This window comes from Pocillopora verrucosa, chromosome 12 (assembly GCF_036669915.1).
Source record: "Pocillopora verrucosa isolate sample1 chromosome 12, ASM3666991v2, whole genome shotgun sequence".
NCBI classification, from domain to species: domain Eukaryota; kingdom Metazoa; phylum Cnidaria; class Anthozoa; order Scleractinia; family Pocilloporidae; genus Pocillopora; species Pocillopora verrucosa.
The window spans coordinates 17,555,728-17,566,700 of NC_089323.1; the positions used below are offsets into that span (position 1 = coordinate 17,555,728).

General features: G+C 41.7%; 1 protein-coding gene across 2 annotated transcripts; it reads right to left on the minus strand.

Annotated features, from left to right (window-relative positions):
- Window positions 1-2: 2 nt before the first annotated feature.
- On the minus strand, window positions 3-9,523 carry LOC131799850 (putative N-acetylated-alpha-linked acidic dipeptidase). 2 transcript variants are annotated; one of them, XM_059117539.2, is made up of 7 exons: window positions 9,132-9,523; window positions 5,343-5,556; window positions 4,312-4,500; window positions 3,715-4,012; window positions 2,787-3,097; window positions 1,598-2,283; window positions 3-1,085 (listed from the first exon to the last, which is right to left on the minus strand). In XM_059117539.2, exons 1-7 carry the CDS (start codon window positions 9,425-9,427, stop codon window positions 767-769), a joined length of 2,313 nt encoding a protein of 770 aa, XP_058973522.2. In that variant the 5' UTR covers window positions 9,428-9,523; the 3' UTR covers window positions 3-766. The 2 variants fall into 2 exon arrangements, with proteins under 2 accessions (XP_058973522.2, XP_058973523.2); XM_059117540.2 differs by lacking the exon at window positions 9,132-9,523 and adding an exon at window positions 6,910-7,359.
- Window positions 9,524-10,973: the final 1,450 nt, after the last annotated feature.

Consider the following 10,973-nt stretch of genomic DNA (forward strand, 5'->3'; position numbering starts at 1 on the left):
AATTAGTGAATAATGGTAACATTTATTCTCTATATTACGTTATTACAACAACCACGGAGCACAAAAAATTCTGCGCTAACCAAAATAATGAAAATCTCGCCTGAATATATGTAAAACAAATAATTAGTATTTGATTGCTAGCTCGAGATTTCTAGAGGGTTATGTGAAGTTGATGAGGGCGAAGTCTGAATGAAACATCACTATCCATTTAGTCGTTCAAAACTTTAAAATAAGACCGGGGACGGTGAAACCTAATTTCAGCCGGGGAAGGGAGGGGGGGGGGGGCTTGAACACAAGCACTGGGGCGTGAATTTTTAGGGGGATCTGGACAATCCTCCCTCAAAAGTTTCGAAATCGTGATCTCGGTGGGATAATCTTTGTCTTTCGGACTTTTTTTCCTCAACCTTTCATTTATTTTTCAAAAGTACCAAAACAGTCTCTCCAGTCCCCCCATTCCCTCACCTCTCCCGTCCCTAAAAAAAGCTTATGTGTTAATAGAAAACGTTTTCAATGATACAAACGAGCTGATGTAACAAAACGCACTTTATTCACCATCTACAACGAAATAGATGGCGAATAGTGTTGTGAATCAGATTGCAGTATTTGTGATACAATGCTTGTAGAGAAATGCTAATACTACCTATAAACACAGTCCGTTTCTCCCGTCAGCGGAGGATTGGGGTAGAGACGTTCCGGGTCCTCTCCGAAGGGAAAAAGGAAAAGAGAATATGTTGAGTCTAACTAGAAAACTCTAATTAAAGCAAGGTTATCCACTCTTGATGAGAGTCAAAATATCAACAGCTCCTAGTATGGCTTGTCTAGCGATCGATATCTGACGATCCACCCCAGCATAATCTTTGGTCTCGTCGAGTTTGAAGAGGATATCACTGACACCTGGAAAATTAGAAGCGCCGTACAAATTGTACTTGCTGGGAGCAAAGATCACGTGACGAACCAGGCGTCTTTCCGGCAGGCCATAGGGGTGGATGAAAGCTCTCTCTACCTGGATCATTTGGTCATTGAGCCTGCGCAGTTCTGCAAAACTAGTCTCCTCGTACTTCTCGAGTTTTTCCTCGACTTTTTCCCTGAGTTTACAAAAGTATAACGTTTGAGATAAAGATTTTTTATGTTGAAGTTTTGAAAGCTCGTTTCTCCCTTGACCCTAATGAGAGGCTAGCTTCTGATTTCTCCCCTATGGTGCCACCCCTGAATCAAACATTAAGGTCACGAGAGCAAAGGAAATGATTACCAATGAGAGAAGCTATTGATTTTTAAACAAATGCTCCTTGTTAGTATCCTAGGGAGTGTCTGGAGGACAGAATTTTGATTCGCTTTGTGATTGGTCCAGAAAACTCACGCCATCCTCTCAACCAATCAGACGCAGAACTAGAACCAATCACGATTTGGTCATCCGCGTTTTACAGTTTGCCTGGTTTTACTTTGAATTCTCATTGGCTAATGATGAAGCGAATCGTCGGTGTGATTGGCCGCTGAGATCACTTTGTTTTGTTTTCTTCAACGTTCATTTGAAAGATGCTTTAAAACTGAACTGATCTAAAACATTATGATTGTGTGCAACGCTCATATATAAGAATACCTGGCTGTCGAAAAGGTCTTCGCAGTGTCGTAGAACTTTTCAACTGCCATTCTTAAGTAGTCCATCGATCCAGCGTAGTCTTTCAGCTTCTTCGGGTATGCTGAAATCAGGGAATTCAAAGAGTTATTCAGAGCTTCGGCATACGTCATCACATCCATCTTCAGAAGCGGTGCATCTGCGAATTGTAACAGTAGTCCGCCAGTAAGTTGGGTCATAGCCTTATGGAACAAGAATTTTGGATCCACGAACTTTACAGTCCAATTAAACGTATCGTGCTGTGAGTGGTAGACCGGGTAGAACACCGTTTTGTTTTTGTAGCCAAAAATGTAGTAAAAATCTGCTGAAGGGACGCCTGCGTACTGATAGAATGAGGCATAATCACTACCAGAACCCAAATTGCCAACAGCCGGTTTCCCTGGATTGTTTTCAGACGGGTTGCGTTCGAGTGAAATATCGAACACGGTTTTTTTGTCATCGTGTGCGTTGGGATCGTCCACCTTCTTGCTGAAATCCACGATGGTGTTCTTGACTAACGGACTGCCGGAGGCTATCAGGACGTAACTGCCAGACACAACTGTGTCGGTGTTAAGGTAGACCACGGCTCGCTCACCAAGCTCTTTCTGGTGCTGCTCAACCCATTCCGTTGATCCAATGAGACTGTATTCTTCTCCTCCCCAGCTGCAGATCTGTTGATTTGAACAGAAATTTAATTTAGTTTTTTAGGGTAAAGCTTTGGTACCGGCTTGGCTACCGACCAAATATATAAACAATGCGACATCTCCCCCACAGTCTTAATAATTAATACAATTTTGCGAAGCTCAAGATTTTTTCATCGAACGCTTGGAACAAATGTCTCAAACACTTTTCTTCTTTAAGGATTGGTTTTAATCGGCTGTCGACATAACAAAACAAGAATGGTCATATAGGCAAATCTGAACAAAGATTAAGATCCCACCCGCCTATGAGAGCTCAAGTTAAAATCTGGAATTCGTCAAAAGCCCGGGAAAACGCGGGTGACCTAGTCACGATGGGAAACACGATTGATGTTTGCGTCTGATTGGTTTAAAGAATGGTGTAAGTTTTCTACTCCAATCATAGAGCGATGTAAAGCAAAACTAAGGTAATTCCGTATTACTTTCGATATTCGATTGAAAATTACTCCATGAGAATATGTTTCTAATTGTCTCACCTTGATTGTTCGACGTGGCCTCCATCCTGTTTTTAACAATTCTCCAAGCACACGGCCGATCTCAGCGGTCGCAGAGGTCCCGGTAGAAGCGTCAATTGCTCCGTGCACCCAGGCATCTCTGTGATTACCAATGAGCACGTACCTGTCCGGTTCCTCCTTCCCGTAGATCGTTCCTATTACATTATAAATGGGCACTTCTTCCAGGTTGTTACTGACGTTCAATTCAACTTCGACTTCGCCCCTGTTGAACTCTGGTCCAAGATGATAGGTGATACCAAGGGTTCCTTTCCAGTCTTCAGGCACCACTGATCCTAAAAGCGTCAAAAAGCACAAGAGATTATGCCTTGAACCTGATATAGATGCTTTAAGAGGTATATAGTGCAAGGTCTTTCTAGACTATTAGAGCCGATTGTTGAAACTAGGTCCAATTTAAGCCGCGGTTTTTGACGATCAATGGTTTTCCAATGTTCCTCAAAGGTGGGGTTTTGAAGTAACTAGATTTCTGCTTCAGTGTTAATTAGAAGCCCTATTAACAGTTTGGCGAAAAAGATCACCGTTTTGGTGATATTCATGCTTGATTTAAGATTGTTTAGAGTGCGGTTTGGTTGAATAAGGGATGAACCTTTTTTTGATAACCAGCTCTTAGTCTTTAGAAAGATTTTCCAGTCTTGAGTAACGCTCCCGGCAAGTTCTCAAAACATCCTTTTTGACAAATTATAAAAGAGGAAAATCGTTCAGGAAGGACTAAAGAAGTAACTACGATTGGATTGAGTTTCACTAAAATTGCACAGAAGCGCAATTGCATGACTTGAAGTGTACTTAAGGACATGGGCTAGAACTCGGTTGAAAACCGATACGCATGCACTCGAAAGTGCGTGAGTATGATTGATGTTTGGAAATTTCATATACTTTTTTCCTAATCGATTACCTGACATTTCTTGCAAAAATTTAATGGCATCTCCGTATCCCATAGGATGCGCTGGGATTGGAGGAAGCTCACTTTCATTGTGCGGCCTTCGGTACATCCCTGTAAGTGCTGCTATACCAGGGGTTTGGGGGTCTCCACTCCCAGGCATTGTATACAGGGATCCCCGCTGCACCCCACTGGCAGGAAGCCACGCCTTGTTAGGGTAAGTATTCTCTTCCTCTCCACCCTCCATGGCGTAATCCGCTGGGTCCGAGTAAAGGATGGCTCCTATTGCACCGTAGCTATGCGCATTAGCAATCTGAAAAGAAAAATTAGTTCGTTTTTATTTTGTTTCGTTTTTCCTCAACAAAAAGTGTTAAAAAGAAGGATCAAGAGCTGTGACAATACAACTTGAGCAAACACGTTATAGTTCCAAAAGTTTTAACAGAGGAACAAGTTACCACGGGTGTAATTTCTGAGTTCAGTCCGAGCTAAGAGGGTTCATTTTGACGCCTCAAACTGAATAACCCAAAGAGAGACCTATGGTGCTTTCCACGTTGAAGCTCAAACGTCAAATACGCTCCTATGTACTTGAATCTTTGGCACTTCTGGAGTTACCTTATTTCCCCGGTATATTTTCCCATATCTCATGATGGCAATTTTTCCGGTCACATTGACGCCGGGTTTTTTGAGCTGCTTGAAGTCGCTAACCCGACCATAATTAACGTATACAAGTTCACCCTTGACATGCCCGCTCGGACTGTAACCAAGGAAGGGCTGAACGACTCCAGGTTGTGCTCCTCCCTCCTAAAACGTAAAAAAAAAAAATTAACTTGTTTCCCCAAGCTTTTTTCTGAATGCCAGTAATTCAGAGATGAGGAGGTTGGGCCGAAACAGTTGATCCGAGCTCTTCTCATCCGGCCCTTTTTCAATTGTTATGGAAGACATTTTTAGAGTCCGACTTCCTGGTCTCCTGGGGGAAAAATATTTCGCATGCACCCCGCGTGTTCCTGGAATGTTACGCTGACACAACACTCCGGTAGCCCCATGCGTGCGCATGATCAAGATTAGTACGCGCGAGCGACACGTCATGTGCAAGGGTCAGAGAGTGTCTGATATCTTTCTCGCTTGGGTTACTTTTGTTATCGCTGAGTGCGTGTAAGTAAGATTGGACTGTCCACATGAGCAAGATGTTTCACACTGGACTAGTTACCGATACACACTCCTACATAACATAGGAGGGTATAACTTAACGATAAGGGCAACTATGAGTGATTCTTTCTCTCAGCTTTAGTGCGTGGAGCTCGAGAATGATTCGACTACTCTAGAATTTGTGATTTGAAGTTTTTATCTGTCTTCCTTTAAACTCCTATAACATTACACACAGAGATATTGTTCCAACATTGAGATACTTAGAAAGCTGTCTCGCAGATAATAGGCGTTCTGTAATCGATGAAGGTAATAGGAACATCTAGTCTTTTAACTGCAAATCAAACTACTAAAGAGCTACTAGAAATGCCTTGTGGTTAGTTAGGAGCCTAAGTTTTCAAAGATTACGCGCACGATTTTTAAACTTCTTTGCGCTCCCTGCAAATAAGTTCATCCGCAGCCCCAAATGTAGAACTTATGTAAGCCCATATGATTCGTACCTGTTCTTCTCCCTTGACTTGGTAAATGACAGTACCGTTCTTGTATTTGATAGTAATCCTCGTTTTCTTGATTAAGTCTGGTTTAGACAACAGTGCGTGATACTCTGGCTTTTCAACTTTATCAAATCCATATTCCTTAAAACGCCTTTCAAGTTCGTCGGCAAGTTCTTTCTGGCGTGGTGAGCCCGCGATATGGGGTTTTTCAGAGAAATACCTGTAGAAACGAAGGCAGAACTTTTTTGTGTAAATTCGATAATCTCTTTATATCAACCCGCTTGAAGCATAGAAACTTTATTTCACCTTCCCTCCCTTCCTCCCCTTATGATCTTCGCACTCACCTATGATAATAATTGTATTTACTTGAAATTTGTTCATTGCTAACCTTTTACAATCTTTATACAGTAAATAATTTGAATCCGGGAGTATCATTTGATCGGGTAGTCTTACCGTCGGGGTGAGAGTAGCTCTGACAAGGGCTGTTGTTGGTTGTAGCAATCGACGTTTCGACAACCTGAGCGGAAGTCATCATCAAAATCAAATGAAGTGCTGTTGTCAGTCAATTGTTATAAGTCCGGTTCGTGTTAACTGATTGATCTGTTTAGCCGTGACCTTATTGGCTGTAAGACTCAAGTGGTGTAAGTCGGTCGTGATTGATTTAACACTCGATTGAAAACAACTCTTCACTTGACTCTGATGATGTCAGTCATTAATACTGATATTAGGCCTTTCCTAGGACTACTCTCCCCCGGAAGATCAGACTGCACGATGAAATATAATCTTAATGTTATAAAATTAATTATTCCTTCCTGATCATGAATGATAACGATGTTTTACTAACCACAGAGTCATACACGTGCAGCATTACTGTATTTTGAGCTGCGCGCGCGACTCTGAAGCTAAGTCTCCTGTACCGAGTATCCACCTTCGTTAATAGCTGTACAAAGTTTTTTAAGTCCCTCTCGCACACCCTTCTGCTTTTTGAACTGAATCGCCGGGCAAGCATGTAGATAATCACTTTTTCTTAAGGTGAGACGATCGAATCGGCGCGAAAGACATCATACGCGAGGAAAAAGTCTTTCTTGAGCGTCTACTCCCACGCTGTTGGTCCATGTGGCGACAAAGATGCTTCCAATTAAAAATCAGTGCTTATTGGCTATTTATAGTCCATAAAATCCATAAAATCCATAAAATCTGCGCTCTCAATTATCTTTGCATCCCATGCGATACTCTACAAATATCTCATGGATCACGAAAAGGATTAATTTTCAATAAGGGCTTTGAATTACGCTTATGTACTTACCATGCAAAGACATAATAAACAGAAGATCCCAGGGAAAAATTTCCATAATTCTTGCGTTATCTAATCAGGCAGCGACAATATATTTAGTTGAGGTTAAGAAATTACTACTCTAGTGAGCTTTGGCAAACTACCATAGATTGATTTATTCACCAGATTACATCCTTTGTAAATTTGATTAAACTGAAACACTCAAAACGACTCGGAAGCAGGCGGAGCTACTTGCATAATAAAATTTAATGGAAGCGTATTTGAAACCGATTGACTTACTTGAGGTTCCCTTCGAGGGCTTCTGCTTTGACAGTCGATTGGAACATCTCATGAAAGCGCATCATATCCTTGTGCTTTTTTTGCATTTCGGCTTTCTTATCGTGCCCATTTGGCCGCTCCTTTTCATGGTCTTCTCTTTTAGTTTTCTTTGCAAAGTATCCGATCAAGAACCCAATGATAAATACAAGAATAACAGCGACAATTGCACCGATACAGCGAACCCTTCGCTGCTTTTTTTTCTTCTTGTAAGTCAGCTCAACAGTATCATCCATTGCAGTAACGTAGCAGTGATTTGGGCCGAGCTACGGGGCAGATATTAATTGTGAAATGACACCAAATGCAAGGAGAACAACGCCTTTAGATAAGTCTTAGTCAAAAATTACTGGCGCAGCCGAAATGTTATCGTTCATTGAACAGCTTTTGTTATGCAAATCTATTGCTTCAAATATTGGTTGCCTCTTAACAATTCAATTTGGAACAAATGGAACTTTGCGTGACTTCGTTGCTTTATTTATAACAGTATCGCTTACATAAGAAATCTGTTGTTTGGCTGTTCCGCTTGGATTTCCTAAATAGCCATAATAATTAACGCATTTTTGTATGACCGCTAGCTACAAGATAATAAGGTCAACACGATTAAATGGCATCCGACCTCCAACACTAACAAATGTGCATTATTTAAACAACACCATCTGACTACTTCGGTTTTACACTAAGCTTAATCTACAAATTTCAATGGCTATGGCAACTAAAACTTCACTTGGGAGAATGCTTTAGTGCAACATGACCTATGGTTGGGCCTCTTTTATGATAAAGTGCCTTTCATAGTGCCTAAGGGGCTGTGCAACGAGCTAGACGCAAGAAGAAAAAGAGCCCTTTGTTGTTTATCCGCCGCCTTTGAAGTGTTATCTGCAGGGAAGACCGTGCCCTGAAGGAGATATTATTGTAGACAGATCAGAGGGCTTAAAAACTGAGAGTCATTAAAGAAAAAAATGTTTTGATCAAGACGGCCACTCAGGGCAAAGAGCAATATTCTAAGGAACCGAAACAAATTTTGCAAATGGTTTGAAGCGTGGGAAAACGCGTGTGAGTAAGGCGCGGTTGGTTATTCCGTTTCTGATTGGTTGACATCGTGATGCAAGTTCGTTAAACCAATAACAGTGCTTAGCTAGGCAATGCCGGTAAAATCCCTGAAAGTGGAAATCTGTTTGGTCAGCTTATCCTTTGTTTCCACTAGACTGCTTTTCGTGTGCCGCAATCCCAGAGTTCGGCGGGAGCGCTAACATAATTTTTTTTAACTCACGCGACGGACTTTGCCGTAAAGGATGGACAGATCATATTCTATTGTTTTACTTACGGGGACCTCAAACCACATGACGAAGTAAACAGTGCGATCTTAACACTCAGACATACTTAATTGACTTTCTATAAATAACAGACTTATTATTTCTGCCGTCGATTGTTATGGCAACTGTCAAAACATTCTGACATTTTAACATTGGTTACAATTTTGACCGCATGCTAAGTAAACACATTTTAAAAACTTACATCTAATCTTTTATCTTATCAATTTCACCCGTCTGAAATTCATGGTAATTAGCAACGTACTTGAGACAACTCCTATTGCTTAGTGTTTAAGGTACCTCGCCTACAGATTTCTTTTGTGGATCTATTTTACTATACTTTGTTCGTACTTTCGTAGGTGAACAATAAAATCTTAAATTCCTTGATACCTTAACCCACAAACCGCAAATTTCAAGTACACACCATGTTTAGAGTACATACTTGAAGGCATATTTTAAAATAAAATCTCTGATTGCGAGCCACCCTGCATGATCAGTCAAGGATAGCCATGCGATTAGTTCATAATTTTCGCTATTGCTGTGCGTTTGCGGTTCAGTTGGCAAATGACGAGAGTCGACGAGAATTTCATGGTGTAGTATTAACGACGAAAAAACGCAGAAGGTCGCCTCGAGAATTTATTTTTGCTGTTGATAAAATAGACGACACTAATTCTCTTGCATACAACTAGTATCTAATTTTTCCGAGGTTAGCTTGGCATTATATACGACGATGGAGCCATGTATGATAGACTCTCACTATACAATAACTGAAAAATTAGGTCTTTGTTAGCTGAAACGCAAGTAGATCTAACGAAAGTAACCTGATTCGACGCTAGGGCGGCAATTCGAGGGTCTTAAACAAAGAAGTAGCCAACTTACTTGAGGTGTTCTTCAAGTTGTTCCGAGTTCACAGTGGATTGAAATTTCTGGTGAAAATTCATCATTTCTTTTTGTTGCTTTTCGAGCTCAGCTCTTCGTTTAAATTTTTCATCTCCAGGTTTGGTTTTGTCTTCCTGATCAGCATCCTTCTTGTCCGACCTGTTTACTCCAAAAACTCCTATCAACATTCCAATGGCGAACGCAATTAGGATCGCAACAACTGCGATAACAATGAGGATCTTTCGATTCTTTTCCATCGCTCCCGAATTTTCACCCTCTTTTTCATAACGGGTCATGCTACAAGAGAAGCTTGAGAGTACACTGTTTTACCAACAAGGAATCTGTTTACTAGTTGTCAAAATGAGGGTGCGTGGAATGTTCCGTATGCTCCACTGTGTGTCAATAACAAAGGGTCGAATTTGATCCTCCCTGTTGACAGACTGTCCCGCAATAATTTATTCGATAGCGCTCGTGAAAAAAGGCTTTTCTAAAGATTACACGTAATCAGATTGAAACTATATCTTCATCTGTCCAACCTAAAAATTAGAAAGCACCGAACAACGGCAGTCGAACACAATTTGACACAATAGTTTAAAGTAAAAATAGGGAAAGAAAAAGCTAATGAAAGAAAGTTAAAGGGGATCCCTGATAATTGCCCCCACAGGGTTTTTTGGCCCCAGAGGGCCGAAAACCCGAGGAGGCACCTTAGGACTCCCCGCGTAATATAGAGGAAGACTGGAGAAGAGGGAATGTGGGTATTTTCGGTAGATCATAACCAGAAAAAATATCGATTTGATCGCTTGCACGGCCGCAAGGTATCAACGTTTTTCCCGCAAATGGTCATGGGCTGCCATTAAAAGGCACGCGCGCGAGGACTTTTAGGATCGGCGTCTTTGACACGAGATTTGTCCTAGTATAGAGGAAGACTGGAGAAGAGAGAATGTAGGTGTTTTCGGTTGATCGTAACCAAAAAAAATCTCGATTTGATCGCTTGCACGGCCGCAAGGTATCAACGTTTTTCCCGCAAATGGTCATAACTACACAACTGTAAACAACAAGCCCAACTCAAAAAAAAAAAAAATGAAAATGGCACTATAGGGCGGGGGCAGCTCTAGTGAGAACTATAACTAGTTTAAGCATATAAGAACGTGGCATGCCGGTGACATTTTGGACGGGATTCCAGCTTGTTTCCGTTCCCGTACGGGACCCCGGCGTGATTTTTGGCGGGATCCTGGTGTGTTTCTATGCGGGATCCTGGCGTGATTTACTGCAGGATCCAGGTATGTTCCCGTGCGGGGTCCTGGTGTGTTTTTCCACGGGACTCCGGCGTGATTTACAGCGGTATCCTGGCATGTTTCCGCGCGGGATCCGTACGGGATTCTGGCGTGATTTTGTGGGATCCTGTCGTGTTCCCGTGCGGGTTCCCGGCATGATTTTTAACGGGATCGTGGCATGCTTTCGAGCGGGATCTTGCTGCAATTTCGGGTGCGATCCCTAAGCGCGATCTCGAGGGCATTTTAAAGAAAGGATATTCCTTTTCATTGAAATAATTAGAATTCAAACAGAAATGCAGAGGAAACCAAATGGTTAATGAATACAGAAATTGATAGAAAAGTCAAAGGAAAGGGCGAAACAAAACATCCTCCGGAACATGAAAAGGGATGAACGGAAATATGGTACAGAGATAAAAGTCAGAGTGAAAGCGAAGACTCATTGAAAGGTCAATGGATAAACTCCGTTGCAAATTTCCGGCTGGTACGCTTTCTCCATTGTTGTCTTATGTAGTCTTTTAGCCTCAGCCTTTTAGCCTCAATTTTAGCCTCACCCCACCCTACAAGAATG

Bases quoted from the DNA above. Each gene is read 5' to 3' on its own strand.
- LOC131799850 (XM_059117539.2), bottom strand. From the start codon at position 9,427: ATGACCCGTTATGAAAAAGAGGGTGAAAATTCGGGAGCGATGGAAAAG. The intron at 4,501-5,342 runs GTACGAATCATA...TTTACGTTTTAG, and splicing joins AAGTCAAGGGAGAAGAACAG to GAGGGAGGAGCACAACCTGG. The intron at 4,013-4,311 runs GTAACTCCAGAA...TTTTCTTTTCAG, and splicing joins AAATATACCGGGGAAATAAG to ATTGCTAATGCGCATAGCTA.